The sequence below is a fragment of the Nicotiana tomentosiformis genome, chromosome 2 (assembly GCF_000390325.3).
Source record: "Nicotiana tomentosiformis chromosome 2, ASM39032v3, whole genome shotgun sequence".
NCBI lineage: Eukaryota > Viridiplantae > Streptophyta > Magnoliopsida > Solanales > Solanaceae > Nicotiana > Nicotiana tomentosiformis.
In genome coordinates this window covers 93,073,630-93,090,307 of record NC_090813.1, presented here as the reverse complement: position 1 = coordinate 93,090,307, position 16,678 = coordinate 93,073,630, and the positions used below count along the sequence as shown (strand labels likewise).

Below are 16,678 nucleotides of genomic sequence, written 5' to 3'. Positions count from 1 at the left end.
GTCACGAGGCTTTTTAGGAAGCAGCTGCGAGACTTTTCTTGAGTTGCTTGTAAGTTGTCTGCATGAGTTGCTTGCAACCTGCTTGTTTAATTAAGAAGTTGCCGCAAATCATTTCATTGAGTTGCTTGCAACCTGCTTGCATCAACTGCTTCTAGATAAACTTCAATAGAGTAACAAACGGATAATTTTTTTTAGGAAAATTATCTATAGCGAAGTAATAAATAGACATCCATAATATAATTATTTTCATAACAAAAATTAATTACTACTTGCAGTCTTGCAAGCCGTTCCATTTTGTATTATTTGGCTGGAAACAAAAGTTAAAGATATCATCTTTGTGATAATAATAAAAAAATATTATATATAACAATTTTATGAAATTGATTTTGTAAATTCTGAAAATTTTGGAAATTAATACATATTGTATACATCTAATTTTTAACCTTCGTTATTTCTCAAATATTCTTTTGGTTGAGATTGCTTTACTTTTCAAAAATTTGATAGGTCAAGTTTTAATATAAATACATTACATTGTTTTGAAAGAAAACAAATGTTTATATTTCAGTTATCTAATTTTTGGAATTTGATTTTAGTGTACATAGATGTAAATATAATTCGGTATGTGATTTTCCTGTCCTAATACTTTGTAGTAATATAAACTCCAACTTGTTAGTTTGTTAAGTTTTAATTTTCCTTTATTTTAGAAGTGAATCAAAAATTCAAAATAAGATAATACAAAAAGAAATTCGACGTTTTACGGGATTGAATTACATTTCCGTCACATATCGGCTTCCTCTTCAAAATAGCTCCTCTTCCATTTTACAATTCTAGAACTTTCTCACACAGTTCGTCATTCATTTGTGATTTTAGGGTTTGAACAGAGAGACTCCAAAAATGGGGGACACTTCACCGGCGACTCAAAATAGCTCGACAAGCATAACTGACCTTGACATGGACGCATTGGTTCACTGTGCAACTTACTTGAATATTCAAGACCTGTCAAACATAGCTATATCTTGTAAATACCTTCAAAGAGCTGCCTATTCTGACTCTATTTGGCAATCCCTTTTCAGGTTATACTTTCTTCTAATTAAACCCTTGTTTATTATTTGATAGCGGCTGGATAAAGATACAATCTTTATAATATTGGTAGCAATTATGCATCCCTATTTGAGAATCTGCGGTGTAAATGTAAATGAGCCTAGCAGCACTATTGTCCATCTAATTGAAGAGAAATCAGCACTATTTAACTCTTTCGAGGAGGGTAGTTATTAATGTTTAACTCAAAAACTGAATTGAAAATTAAAGCTACTGCTAAACTTTGGTGATGTAGAGCAACTTTTAACTACGTGGGGTATCTCTAAATCATATATCTTCTTACATATTTGCCAAATTTATTTTCTGAGTACTGATAAAAAAGAGAGATCTTCTTAGATATTGGGAGTTGTGGTTTCTGAATAATTAACACTAAAGTAGTTTGCATTGGAAGCTAAAGAATATCTAGAAATAGACCTTTTTCTTTTAAGGAAGCTAATTTTGAAAAGGACTCTCGAAAATATTTTAAAAGTAGCTATGACTGGAAATTGTGACTGTTTGGTCTGTTATCAACAGATTATCTTCTCTGCTTCTAGTATTTCATTGCTTGCCAGTTTCTTAGAGATTAGTACTAAGCTCATGTTCTTCAGACAGCAGTGGTCTCCAATAGTACCTTCTAGCTTTCCTCATACATCAACTGCCAGGGAAGCATACCTTGCCAGGCGTAGTGATGTGCTGCAATTCAAGTTCATTGACCCTATTGTTGTAGAGTTTGCTACCGAGGCAAAACCTCATGAAAATCTGCATCTTGACAAAGACAATATCATATTTTCTCAGGTAGTATGTCTACCATTTCTTCAAATTCCTGTCACAATACAATTAGCTATTCCTGTCATAGAACTCAAAAGCTCTTACAAAGTGCATCTCAGTGTTATCAAAGGCGCGCTTAAGCCCTAAAGCCAGGCTTAAAACATGTTGAGCGCTTCGCCTCGCTTAGCGGGCGCTTCAGTGTTTTCATCAAGGCTCTAAGACATACTTTTCCTTGCTAATGAGCGTAATTCTGAAGAGACGACACTAAGCAATTGATATTTTACTATATCGTAAATTTTCTTCAATTTCTTTGTCCTTATATTTGGTACTCATACTTATTGATATTAGTCTTGGACGACAGATACATATTTGTAGTTTTTCTCTATTTGCGCCTTTCTTCATTAATGCCCACGCTTTATTTGCGCTTTGCGCTTAAAGCACTAATAGATCTTAGAGCTTTTTTGCGTTTTTCACCTTTGATAACACTGGTGCATCTTGGTGGTTGTGTGTGCACGTAGAGGATTACAATTAGCTATTGCTTGAATACATTATCTTAGAAATTTGCCATCAATTGCAATGTGGACCTTAGACCGGTGGTTGTAATCCTTATTTTCTGGAATCGAGTTGATAGAATATTCAATCATATTTATTACTATTTTATGACATGATTTTTGTTAATAACTTGTATGCAGGGCTCTTCAGTCCATATAGTGAACATTGACAATTTTTTGGATGGAAATGATCCATATGTCACACTCAGTGATCACACCGCCAGAATTACTTCTATGAGGTTAGAGTTGCTTTATATTTTCTTTTTCTGCTGTCCAAGTGAGATTTGAGAGTTAGCACTGTGAAATTAAGAAGCAAAGTAGATGGATTGTTGAACTCATCTCTGCTTCAAGATAGGAAATATTCTTGGGAAGCTATAGAGTGAACATCTTTGGAGAATGTTATGGACTTCATACTTCATCCAAGATAGACTTGAAGGATGTAAATGAACAGTTCTGGAATAGCTGATTCAGTACTTGTTTACTTCCCTTACAAATATGTTATGTCTTAGTTTGACATTTCTTTTTAATATGTGTAGCAGTAGCCATAATCCTACTAACTGCAGATTAATTCCATTTGAAGAGACATGCCTGTATGGTATCAAGACACAGAAAAATGACAATCTTTTGGTAACCTCAAGCTTTGACCATTCAATTCGGCTATGGTGGAAGGTAGTCTAAATAACTCAAGATGACTTTTAGTTCCTTTGATGTTTGCGTGAATACTTGTGTTTGTCCTGTCTCCTGTGTCTCGTGAGTTATTGAACCTAATGAGCTTATGAAACTCGTAATCAAATATTTTCCTGTCTGTGACGTTCTAATCTGCAAATTCTTTTAGTTAAATCTCTTGAAACTTATTATTATTAATTTTAAGTTTTGTTCTCACTATATCATGGAGTTGTCGTACTTACTGTTTTATTCAATATTCTTTGCTGAATATCTTTTCCCTATTGCAAAAGAAAGAAATAGATTATTCATCTGATGCATTTTTTTTTTGATAAGGTAAATTGTATTAATCAAAAGGGAGAGAAAACTCCCGCATACAAGAAGTATACAAAAAAGTAGAGAATTTACATCAGAACATGATTCTTTACAAATGACGCCCAATCTTCTACATAAGTAGGGGCTATATGTGTGCACCAAAAAGCGATCAAAGATAAAAGACTATTCTTAAGATGTGAAAACGAAGACTCAATCCCCTAAAAAACTCTCCTATTTCTCTCTCTCCAGACTAACCACATGAGAGCTAACGAGACGAACTTCCACGCCTTTTGCTTGCTTCTTCTACGGAAACCGGCCCAGCTATATAGCATTTCCTTTACAGTGTTTGGCATCACCCATTGAACACCAAAAAGATTTAGGATTGCCCCCCACAAACCCCAGGACACAGGGCAATGCAACATAAGATGATCAACTTCTTCCCTGAGCTTTTATACATGTAGCACCAACTAACATGTGTAATTCCTCTCTTTCGCAGATTTTCAGATGTCAAGATCACTCCCCTCGCTGCTAGCCATGCAAAGAAGCACACCTTCGTGGGCGCCTTAGGAATCCAGATCGATGAGTATGGAAAAGTAGCTTCCTCTCTCACCAACATACTCTGGTAAAAGGACTTTACGGTGAACAAGCCATCGCCACGCAACCCCCATCTCCAAGAATCGTAAGATGGATGGGGCATGTCTTTCCCGTATAGCAGTGCAAACAAATTTTGGAGCTCCGCAATCTCCCAATCTTGCATGTTCCTTCTAAAAGAGAGGTCCCATCTTCATGCTCCTAGCGAATTTGTTGGACCATCAATTGGGGGAAAGAGACCCTCAAAGTAGCCTCTCCATACCACCTGTGATTCCAAAAGCTGATTCTCCTTCCATCTCCCACCATGTAAGTGATGTTGCCATAGAAAGCTTCCCAGTTCTTCATGATGTTCCTCCACATGCCACACCCGAACGGTGCTGTGATTGCCTTGGTCCTCCAACCCCCTCCCGTGGAATCGTACTTTTCTGCTATGACCTCACTCCATAGAGCATGCTCTTCTACCCCGAATCTCCACAACCACTTCCCTATCAAAGCTCTGTTGAATACCCTGAGATCTTTTACTCCAAGTCCACCCCACTTCCTTGGGGAAGTGACTGTCTGCCAATTCACTAGATGAAACTTTCTAGTACCATCTGCCGCATCCCAAAGAAAATTCCTTTGAAGCCGCTCTAGTTTTTCTGTGATGCTCACAGGTGCTTGCAACAGGGTAAGTAATAGGTAGGGATACTCGACAAAGTGCTTTTGATAAGCACTTCCTTACCGCCTTTTGACAAGTACCGTTTTTGCCAGCCTGCTAATCGTTTTTCAACCCTTTCAATAACTGGATTCCAAACCGTAGTATCCTTTTGCAAAGTGCCCAATGGTAGACCCAGGTAAGTAGTGGGAAGAGAGCCCAACTTGCATCCGAGAACATGAGACAAAGCATCAATGTTGGCAACCTCACCCACCGGGAAAATCTCACTTACCGAGGTTGATTTTGAGTCCTGATACTATCTGAAACCACTGTAGTACCTGCTTCAGGCAGGTCAACTGATCCATATCGGCATCACAGTAAACCAGGGTGTCATCCGCAAAAAACAAATGAGAGACCCTTCGGGCACTGAGCACCCCGATTGGAGCTGAGAATCCTCTCAAGAAGCCTCTACTCGCCGCACGATCCATCATTTTACTCAGAGCATCCATCACTAAAATGAATAGTATGGGGATAGGGGGTCACCTTGCCTGAGCCCCCTGGAGCTGACAAAGAAACCACACGGGCTACCATTAACCAGGACAGAGAATCTGACTGAGGAAATGCATAATTTGATCCATCCCCTCCATCTTTCCCCAAACCCCATCCGCTTCATAATGAAGTCCAGGAACTCCCAATTGACATGGTCGAAAGTCTTCTCAAGGTCCAACTTGCACAGTAAGCCGGGTTCTCTATTTTTCCTTCTGGAGTCTACAAGTTCATTTGCCACCAGAGCAGCATCCAGGATCTGCCTACCTTCCACAAACGCATTCTGGGGGGACGAAACAGACACGTCAAGAACTTTTTTGAGTCTGTTGGAGAGCACTTTAGAAATAATCTTGTAAATGCTCCCCACTAGACTGATAGGCCTGTAGTCTCTGATACAAGATGCGCCTTCTTTCTTAGGCACAATGGTAATAAAAGAAGCATTGATGCTTCTCTCGAAAGCACCATTCACGCGGAAGTATTCGATGGTTTCCATCAACTCCCCCTTAATGGTGTCTCAACAGAGCTGGAAGAAGGCCAGGGAGAAACCATCAGGCCCGAGGGCCTTATCACCAGCACAACTCGACACAACATCGTGCTCCTCCTCCTCCTCGAAAGCTCTTTCTAGCCGCTCACTGTCTCCCTCCCCTATGTGGTTGAACTCTATTCCCCCCAAAGTAGGCCTCCAGCTAACTTTCTCTTTATATAAGTTCTCATAAAACCCCACTATCGCCCCTTTTACCTCCTCTTCTCCCTCAATCCTCACCCCATCTACAACTAAGGACTCTATGAAGTTTCTCCTTCGATTTGCAACCGCAACCCTGTGGAAAAACTTGGTATTCGAATCCCCCTCCTTTAACCAGAGCGCCCTTGATTTTTGTCGCCAACTAGTCTCCTGAGCTATTGCTAACTCGACTATTTCACTCTTAACCTCCCCAATCTCACTTTCTCAGATTCATCTAGCTCCCTCGCCCCTTCCTCTCTCTCTAATTCCCCCAATTCATGCATAAGCTCCCTCATTTTGACCTCCACCCTCTCGAAGACCTCCTTATTCCACCTAACAATATCTCCCTTGAGCAATTTGAGTTTCTTCGACAGACAGAATGAGGGTGACCCTGATACCCCGTAGCTGGTCCACCATTCTTTCACTTTGTCACAAAATCCTGGCACTTTCAACCACATTTTCTCGAATCGGAAGGGAGCACGCACCCCCCTCCCTCTGCATCCATCTAGCAAGATAGGCAAATGATCCGAAGTCAGCCTAGGTAAAGGGATCTGCAACACATTCAGCACCAGCTCATCCCAGGAGGCCGATATCAGAAATCTATCGAGTCTAGACCTTGAGTTGGAATCCTCCGCCCTGGCCCAAGTAAACCTTTCCCCTGACAGAGGAAGATCAATGAGAAAGTGATCATTGATGAAGTTAGAAAACTCCTCCATGGCCCTCGAAATCAAATTGCACCCTAATCTCTCCTCTGGGAATCTAATAGTGTTAAAGTCTCCCCCTGGAACCCATGGAATATCCCATTCCCCCATAATATTGGCCAGTTCCTCCCAGAAAGACACCTTGGACCCTTCCCCTACCGGCCCGTACACTCCCGCAAAACCCCACTCCACCCCACTCACTCTATCTTTGACGAGAGCTGCTAAGGAAAAAACTCTCTTCCTAATCTCCTTTACCTCCAAGCTTCTATCATCCCACATAAGTAGAATGCCCCCGTCACTTCCCGCTGCTGGGACCCATTCATATTTCACCCAACTACCTTCCCAAACACTTATCACGATCGCATCCGACAAAACTTCCATTTTGGTCTCCTGAAAACAAACTAGGTTGGCACCCCACTCCTTAACTCCCACTTTGATGATGGCCCTTTTGTTTGGGTAATTCATCCCCCTGACATTCCATGAAAGGATCTTAACTTCCATAAGCAACAATAGCCCCTATTTCCCCACCCCCCCCAGCCGAGGTTTCTTTCTCCCCGTCACACACTCGACCCCTTCTCTGATACACCACTACATCCCCTATGTTATTTTGCTTAACACCTTTACCTAACTCCCTCCCTGCGCCTTCGTAACAAGGTTGTTGCTCAATCTCCCTCAACAGTTCTAGCACCCTATCTTCCTTCCCTTCAAAAGAAACACCTAAGAACTTCCCAAAGTTTAATAGTTTATCCTCCATCCAGAAGGACATATCCCCTTCTCCAATCCGTGACGAAATTGGACATGCGTCTTCTGTAATTACCTTTTCCTTGCCCCTATCGGAGGAATGCAAGACTATAGCATTGCTAGCAATAGGAACTCTGGATGCTGGGTGGATCTCGTCGTTTCCTTGAGAGGCACCAACCTCTGAGATTAATGCCTCTCTGGCAGTGTATCGTGATGGAGCCCTTGGCGGCATATTAACTGGTATTACTGGCCCGCCACTGACATCAATTGGGGCAAGCGCAACAATCTCCCCAGAAGAGGAAGGAGATTGTATTGTAACCTCAGCACAACTAAGCACAGGGGGAGATGAGGGGGCGATCGAGCTGGGTCCATCAGAGGTGGGGAGCCGTGGAATAACACCACTAGCTTTAGCCGGTGCTGCCCTTGGAGTAGTGGCCGAAGAGGGGCGCATGTCACTAGTGCTTGGTGAAGAAATACCACTGTGTGAGGCATCATTGGCAGAAGGAGGAGTGACTGCTCCCATATGTTTAGGAGCCTTATCGGACGCAGCTTGATATAATCTGGGCCCCTTTGGATCAATTCTAATAGAATTGGGAAAAGTTGCTGGGCCCATGTGTGGAGGCCCGGGCCTATACTTGCTGAAATCTTGCCCGACCCTATGATAGTTAAAAGAGGACCAATCCATTCTGCCTTTCCAGCCCGCATCACTAACCCATTCACGTCTTTTCCTCCTGTTAAAATTTTGTCTTCTTCTCCCAAATTCAAACCTCCCGTCACTTCTCGATCTAACGTCTGATTCCATCTTAGTCCACTGATCCGGTGAGCCCTCCCCTCCCCTCAGAGACTGATTTCCCCTTCCCTCCCTTCTATTTGACCTTTCCTTTTCTTCCGCCAATATCACATGCATAAATATAGGGCGAAATTCAGGGCTCAACCAAACCCTGTAACTCAAATAGCCATCTTCCACCACAGTGGAGACATGGATTCTGCCCCTTTTCCTCACCACAATCTTTACTCGCGAGAGATCGTGTAAGCTGCAAGTGACATCAATAAAACCCCCACAGATTTCCCCAACCTTCTTGAATAGGTCAAGACACCAGAGATGCACCGGGAGACCCACCATGTTTATCACCAATGTTTCTCCAGTGAAACGAGGGTCGAGACACCCATCGTGCTCCACCCATATGTTTATCTTTAAGAAATTCCCATCGAACCACCTGTTTCCTCTGACAAGAATTTCTAAAGTTTGAGACTCGTCGACAAATCAAAAGAGATTGCGTGTTCCCCAGTTGCGATATTTTCAGCCCGTCCTTGACGTTCCATGCCTCTGCTGCCCAGTTCCTAATAGCCTCTGGAGAATCAACCCATTTGGAGAAAGACCCAATCAAACAAGAATCCAAGAAACCTTTACGCCTGAGAGTGTGCTCCTCGGACAGCGAGAAGCGCGGCTCCTGCCCTACGTCAAGCTTTCGCTGTCATCTTCCCCCAAGTTCTAGGGCTGGCCAAGATGCAGCTTTGATGAAAGACATGTTTTTCAATTTTTTAGATTCTAGGGAGAAGTAGGAGCTTCTCTCTGTAGAGTCCATCATAGCTAAACCAAAAGCCTCGCTAGGAGACTGACTGAAGAAGAGAAAGTGAGAGGGAGTGAAATCTGGCCGGAAAAAGCCACCTCCGTCGCCGGAAAATAGCAAAAGTGGTCGGAAGTTGGAGGTTGGTGGATGGGTGGGGTCGGAACAGCCTCGCGAAGAGGCTGTCTGAAGAAAAAAAGTTGAGATCTGGCCTGGAGAGGCGTCATGCGCCGGCGCGTGGGTTAGAGGTGGTCGGAGCTCTGCCGCGCGTGGGGTGTCGGATTCCGGCGATTCTTTCTAAGGTAGTGTCGCGACAGGGTTCAACTGATCCAGATTCCCATCAGTTGAACTATTGATGTTTTGCACATTCTTTTTGCGAAAAGTATGTTTACTTTATGATACCGATTCCCATTAGTGAAACTGTTGAGTTCTGCACATTATTTTGACTGCTAGGACAGCCTAAATTCTCATGATGGTTGGTACCTAAAGAATATGCCAATTAGGTGAATGTCATGTTCTATGCATATGAGCATGCATCAGTTTCTGGTTATGTTCGTTTTAGATTCTGTATATGGGTATCCGATCTCTTAAATAACTATGTTGCCTGTCATTTTCTCAGTTTTGCCTGTGGGATTCATTTTTAGGGGCGTTGTCAACGATGTCTCAGAGGCCATAATGGTTCAGTTTCCACACTTTCAGACAAATTGTTGGGTGATTGTCCTAGTAATATACTTGCAAGCGGTGGTTTGGATGGAACTGTTCGATTATGGTCCCTTGATTCTAGTGGTAAGCGCGGCCAACAAGCTTTAAAGGCGACACTTTACGGGCATGAGAAACCTGTAGTGCTGATGTCAGTTGCTGGGTATGATGTAATTGCTCTGATATTTGTTGCAAATTATCTTTATTATTATCCTGTTGTGCTGCCAAAACTTCTTGCTTGGGAAATTGGCATCTAGATTTGGTTCTCTACATGCCAGTTTTTGGTTAACAATCTGGATTGTTTCTTCTCTCTCTGCATCGTTGCAACCGAATCTCTAGTGTATGGATTTCAAGAAACGAGCATCTCCAAAACGATATTGCAATCTAGCAGGAGCTTGCATTAGCTTCACGTCTATCTGTTATTAATTTGAGTTAAAATGCTATATTGAGTTACTCCACGATGTTCTTACAGGCAAACAGTGAAGGTCAATCATAAGGTGTAAGCATTTTGAACATTCTTTTTTCTAAAATTTCTTAAAGTGGGAAAACATATTCCAAAAAGAGAATATTTATTGATACCATTATTCCGAAAAAAAAAAAAAAAGGAGAAAAATATAGAATACTGAGGAGGTACAGTATTAGTTGAGATTTGCTAAAATCTAATGTTAATTTTTTATAAACTGGGATCCAGTAGTTGTTGAAAGCCCAAAAAGATTTAGTGAAGTAGTCCTGGACAACTCCACCCAAAAGCCAAAATACACCTATACTTGCTGTGATTTTCAAAGCTGAATTATCGTGATCTGATATTTATATACATCAAATATATTTTGGTAAGTTATTCGAAATGTTTATTATCATTCCTGTTAGTACCGTTTGCACCGTGCAATCCAGAAACGTGAGTACCCAACTGAATGATTTAGAACTGTTTCTCTTGCAGTATCATTGGCACTTCCAGGATATACCTGTGATTCTCTTTCATCTGTAATCATACGGACATTAAACCAATTTCTCTTGCAACTTGTATAACCAAGAGACTTACCCCAAGAAAGCAATTCTTTGTAACTGAACATATTAAGTAGATAGAAACCTTGCCTTCTTCTGGTTTCCTTCTTTCTTTTTATGATGATCTGCTGGCTGCTTCAGTATTTGGATCACACAGTGCAGGGGTAGTCAAAATTCTTTGCTATGAATATGAATTGAGAGAAATCTAACCTATAGCTTGGTGAATCTTAGTTTTTCTGATGGAAACATTAAATTTCTTATAAGAGGTTGTAATTTGAGCTTTATCTTCTTCCCAACTGTCTTATTGTCTGAATCTCTCTGGTTTCAGGCACAAGACATCTCTTCTAGTGAGCATATCAAGGAACTCCAAGGTATTGTGATCTGTGTTGGGACACTTTAGTTTGATTTATGAGCAAGCTACATTAACAGTGCCAAATTTGAATGTGGTTCTAAAATTTCCCATGACATTTTATTTGATTCTGTTGACTACTAGATTTTGCACATTCTCTTTTTGAGTTATTATTATGTTTTTGTTTGTTTACATTAATTTTCTTGTTATTTAGTAGGAAAAACTTTTTATTGAGTATTAGCAGAATTAGCTCTTAAGGGGAGCTTTGGAGCAACGGTAAAGTTATCCCCGGTCACGGATTCAAGTCTTGGAAGTAACCCCTAATGCTTGCAATAGGGTAGGCTGCCTACGTCACACCCATTGAGGTGTGGCCCTTCCCCGGACCCTGCGGGATGCCTTGTGCACCCGGCAGCCCTTGTTTATTAGCAGAATTAGCTCTTAACTTAGAACTCATACTTTATATTGAAAGAGAAAATTCCATGAGGAAGTTCCTTCTCTTGTTTACTACCCCTCTTTTTAGCATTTGTAGTTAAAATCTACTCTGTGTTGTTAAGGAAAAGGGGTGAGAAAAAAATTCTTCCAAGTAACTGAAAATTTCTGCAAGCTTCTAATGCTTTCCATTTTTATCTCTAGAAGAGTAGAAGCATGAGGGGCAGTTGAGCTTAGTCGTGTGCCAAGATGCTGCTGTCTCTTCAGGGGATCATCTTATTCTGTTCTTTTGCATAGTCTCCTGTTAATCTAAGGTTGCCTTTGAACTCAGCTTTCCCCACGTGCATGACTTGTAAAGCCTTGCAAGAAATTCCGATACTTGATGTGTTCCCCGCAATATTTCCCTTCTAAAACCAAGTGAGTTGGCTTCCATAATGATGCATCATTTCTTTTCTTGAAGTTTGATAATCAACCATAAAAAAGGCAGCCCGGTGCACTAAGCTCCTGCTATACGCGGGGTCCGGGGAAGGGCCGGACCACAAGGGTCTATTGTACGCAGCCTTATCCTACATTTGTGCAAGAGACTATTTCCACGGCTCGAACCCGTGACCTCCTGGTCACGTGGGAACAACTTTACCGGTTACGCCAAGGCTCCCCTTCTTGATAATCAACCATGACATTGCAAATTCTCCTCCTTAGTCCGCATACTTTGAAGTGAATATGTACAGTGAACTCCAGGCCCTCCTAGAAAGTATTAATATTTCTGTGATCTCATTTGCAGAATCTAGTTTGCACAAGTCCTTTGAGAGACAAGACATCATTTTTCTATATCGCCTTGTTCCCTTTTTACCTTTTTTCAAAGTAGTTTTGCAGAAGAATAAATTTATCATTTTATATTTCCCATGGCGCATTTAACAAAGAGAAAAACTTCAATTCCCTTTAAACAAACATCTTTCAGACTCTCAGTAATAATTGTTTTTAACATCGTAGCATTTAAGTGAAAATAGGCTTAAGTGGCGTGAATGAAAAGGCTTAAGCGGCTGATACAAGCAGTGCAGCAACTTACGAATATAGTTTTGTCAAAGTTTTGATTGATTTGCAATGATTATCCGCATACAAGTTGCATCCTTGAACCACTAATTAGCTCTTTAGTTTACTTTCTTTTGGAACTTCTGTGCTTCTTGGTGTAGAATCAATAGTTGCTTTCGACCTTAACTTTAGTTGCTCATGGCAGGTGATGGTTTGGGACACTTCTACTTCATCAGCTGTTCGCTCTTCATGCTGTGTGGGAAAGAGCACTGTGCCTGGCGCACCTAAGGCAATGAAGTGTCATGAATCACTGATCTATGTTGCGGCTGGTTCCTCGGTTGTTGCAATTGATATAAGAACAATGCGTCAAGTCTTTAAAGTGAACCATAAAAAAGAATTACATTCATTTCAAATGTTGCCAGAGAAATCATTGATCTGTACAGGGTTAGCTCAAAGGTATGACTGGTAGGATTCTTCCAACTTACAGGTTTGACTTTGATAAGTTGTTGCTTCATAATGCATCAATGGGCATCGGTATTGTCGTTTTCGTTATTGCGCTGTATCTCTTAGGTTTGTGTTATACTGCTGTTTTAATTGGAAGATAATTGATAAAAGCTAATGCAAATATGGTTGTCAGAGCAATGCTCTGGGATGTCAGAAAAGGATGTGACATACAGAAGGGAGAAGCAGTAGCGGAGTTAGACGGACATAAAGGCAATGTAAATCTCTTGCACATGGATCCCTACAAAATTGTTAGTGGTGGGCTGGAGGATTTCGAAGTACATGTTTGGGAGACGGGGAGTGGTGGACGAACATGTTCTTTCATTAGCTGCCCTCGATGTGATTCCCCTCCAGGCTTTGGGTGTTCTGCAATGGCTGTAGATGGATGTAGAATAGTTACAGCGTGTAATGATGAAGACCATAGCGCCTTGTGTTTTCGGGACTTCAACAATGCGATGGTTCCCACCTCTTCTGATTCAAGCATCCTCGAATCAAAATTTTGGGGTCCTCAATCACAGAGTGATACTGAAGAAGAGCCAGATAATGATTCAACATAGCTGGCCCCCCCAAAAAAAAACTCAAATTCCAATACGTCATTTTGTTCGCACTCTCAATAAAATCCACTCTTTGGACTTGCTTTGCTTCAATTAGAATTGTCAATATGTCGAGGCAAACACCAATGGATCAGAGTGTCCTCTGGGGAAGTGGATGCAATGTGTACATAAAAGGTGAAACATGGAAAGTTACTGTGAGATTGATACTGACAGAATTTTTACTTACTGGTGCTACACTTAAAAAATTCATCTTCTGGACTTTCAATGTATCTAGTCTCGTTTCTTTTTGGAAATTTTACAAAAGGTATATACCCTATTTATTATAAAATAAAGCTATTTTAAAATATTATTTTCTATAGCTACCTTTTATATTTTATAGCAAAGTAGGTATTTATGGTATATACTACCATTGAGGTGTTAAATACACTATTTATGTTTTTTCTCTCTTTCAATTAACACGTGATTCTTTCAAAATCTCAACAAAAAATTTCTTCTTTCTCTCTCTTCTCTTTCTTCGAGCAAAATAACCTGCTTCTAATCGTTAATTCTTTGGCCGAATCCTCTAGGGTTATTTCAATTGAAAATACTTCTAAACTGTAGGGAAAAAGAGGGGAAAGACGGACCTTTTCTTCAAAATCAGATTCCTCCATAGCAAGGAGGGGCTCGTCGCTTCGAGTCTAAGGCCACTGCGCGGGAGCAAAAATGATGTTGGAATAATCCGAGTAGAGTACAGGTGCTGTAACATGAACGACGGATACTGCAATATTTTCTACACCGAAGAAGATTTGTGGGTGGGGGTTATTGTTCGTCTCCATTTTTAGTTTTAATACAATGTATACAGTATTTTGCTTGGCCGAAAAATGCCATATCTGGCGAACTTTCTTCTCTTTTTTGCTATTAAGTCACATACAATGATACAAATACATTATATTCTGTATAAATTCACTCAAATACATTATATTTTTGTATAGATACATTGTCTTTTGGCCTGTATTTATGTATTTCAAAGGTTTGTATTTTTTAATACACCTGTATTCATACATACTGTACCTACAATATGGATGAATACATGATATAAACATTGAAATACACTGAATACAAACATTGAAATAGAACAAAATATAAATAGTGAATACATTTAATTTTAAAACACAGTAAAATACACTGAATACAAATAGAAATACAGTGAATACAACCAATGAAATATACTGAATACAACAGTAATAACATGTATTAGGAATAACTAAAATAATGTTAATACAAATACATTTGAATACACTGAATACAAAATAGTGAATACAGTAAATACAAACATTGAATCTAATGAATGCAACAGTAAAAAACAAATATTGAAACACCTTAAATACAATAATTATATACAACTGAATACATGCAGTAGGTTTGTGTTTAACGTATGAAAAATCATTCTAATTAATTGAGTTGATAATGAGGCGTGTTAGAATTGATTTTGTTGAGTTATATTAGGAATGTATCATACTAATTGATCCTATTTCCGTTATTAGACAGCTGGATAGACCTATTTTTAAGGTGACTGCTGTTGTATTCATGAATACATGGCGCGAATATATGTGAATACAGTCGCGTACAACTATAACCCCTTGTTTTTAGGCGACTTTTGCTACTATAGTCATGAATACAGTAGCGCGAATACAACGAATGCACTACCGTAACTATTGATAGTAGTTATAGGAAGTACTTATGTATATAATAGGTATAAAAAATTAATAACTATTAAACAATAGTGGTTTCTGAAAATTCCAGTTTCTTTTTATTTTTATGTATGTGCAAATTGTGCATCCACGAGCCCATTCGAAAGCATCATTCTCGTCGTTGATTTATTGTACTCGATGGTGTATAATGGTATTACGTTCTTCTTGCCGCTTACGTAGTATGAAGCTCTCCAATACGTAAAATTGATATTGATTAGGCTCTCGAATTCGTAGAAATTTGACTATATCGTTATGTTATTCTCTTTTTCTGAAGACACATAAATTAGCTCAAGAATATTGGAAAGAAAAATCTGATCTGAAGTGCTTGGACGTTCGTTAAATTAACCTATCGTGAGAGTAAACCTATAGGTAGATTTAATGAATGTCCAAGTATTCCAGATCAGATTTTTCTTTCCAATGTTCTTGAGCTATTTATGTGTCTTTAGAAAAAAAAGCATGACATTAATATGAAATTTTCAAGACTACATTTCATCCTTATTTACATTGCAGCTACGAAGTAGTTCTTTTTCAAATTTTCCTTTTTTTTTTCTTCTAAGTTCTAACTAAGCAATAAAGGGTACTATTTGCAATACTACAAACCCATACTTGTACTGCTTGGCGTTGTTTTTATGAGGAAAAATTACTCCCTTAGATTCATTATATTCATGCTTTTTCCTTCTTAATCTGTTAAAGAAAAAACAACCTTTTTATAATTAAATTATAAGCTTTTTATAATGATGTAATTTTGTAATCACAAAAGTGTTGCCCTCTATCCAGGTTTTGATTTAATTTTTAAAAATTATGTCCGGTCAAATGCATTTACGTAAAATGAAATAGTGACAGTATGTGCTATGACAAGTGAAAGTTGACGTACACGTCAAAGGACATATTATCCCAATGGAGCTGCCACGTCAGGAAAAGACATGGGGATACATTATAGATGACACGTTGCAGCAGTTAAGATCTGATGATGATGACATAGAGAAGAGAGCAGAGACCATCCAAAAGTTGGAAGGTACAACTGTTAAGGCAGACACTAGTGATGTTAGCATAGGTTAGGTAACGGTGGTACACTGCATTATCCTGTCCATTTCTTGTATGGACAGGATAGGGATGGGCAACTTGTTCTGTTTCAATTCCAATATCCGAGAATGGCTCCTTACCACTTAAACTTGCATCCTTTGTGTTAAGTCGATATACGAAGTTGTAATTTTTTTATTTGAATACTTGTATTTGATAAATTGGGTGTATATAGTCAAAATCGGTTTCGACCTTCGTATGACTAGTCTAGATTCGAATATAATGGACCGAATGTCATCTTCATAATATGGGGATGTGATTCGAAATCAGGTTACCGAGCTCAAATTTTTGGGACCGATCGAATGCCGAACTCGAAATCATTACTGAGCTCGAGTCCAAATCAAACTATGATGTGAGGTGGTGTCATCGAGCCTAAGAGCCAGAGACCGACCAATATCGAGCCCGAGTCGATATCAAGCCTCGAGTTAA

General features: G+C 39.7%; 1 protein-coding gene across 3 annotated transcripts; it reads left to right on the top strand.

The window, feature by feature from the left end:
* Positions 1 to 755: 755 nt before the first annotated feature.
* LOC104102451 (uncharacterized) lies at positions 756 to 14,432 on the top strand. Of its 3 annotated transcripts, XR_011414099.1 has the most exons (9): positions 756 to 1,073; positions 1,686 to 1,872; positions 2,538 to 2,635; positions 2,936 to 3,065; positions 9,521 to 9,738; positions 10,906 to 10,948; positions 12,590 to 12,840; positions 13,022 to 13,613; positions 14,040 to 14,432. XR_011414099.1 is itself a non-coding variant. In XM_009610157.4 (8 exons), the coding sequence occupies exons 1-8, from the start codon at positions 895 to 897 to the stop codon at positions 13,440 to 13,442; spliced, it is 1,503 nt and encodes a 500-aa protein (XP_009608452.1). In that variant the 5' UTR covers positions 756 to 894; the 3' UTR covers positions 13,443 to 13,708. The 3 variants fall into 3 exon arrangements, 2 of the variants coding, with proteins under 2 accessions (XP_009608452.1, XP_009608451.1); XM_009610157.4 differs by lacking the exon at positions 14,040 to 14,432 and having other exon boundaries at positions 2,960 to 3,065; positions 13,022 to 13,708; XM_009610156.4 differs by lacking the exon at positions 14,040 to 14,432 and having other exon boundaries at positions 13,022 to 13,708.
* Positions 14,433 to 16,678: the final 2,246 nt, after the last annotated feature.

What these genes read in the sequence shown, in the direction of transcription:
- LOC104102451 (XM_009610156.4), top strand. Translation starts at nt 895, where the DNA reads ATGGGGGACACTTCACCGGCGACTCAAAATAGCTCGACAAGCATAACT. An exon ending in GCATATCAAGGAACTCCAAG is followed by an intron (nt 10,949 to 12,589) that starts GTATTGTGATCT and finishes TGCTCATGGCAG; the next exon opens with GTGATGGTTTGGGACACTTC. An exon ending in TGTACAGGGTTAGCTCAAAG is followed by an intron (nt 12,841 to 13,021) that starts GTATGACTGGTA and finishes TATGGTTGTCAG; the next exon opens with AGCAATGCTCTGGGATGTCA.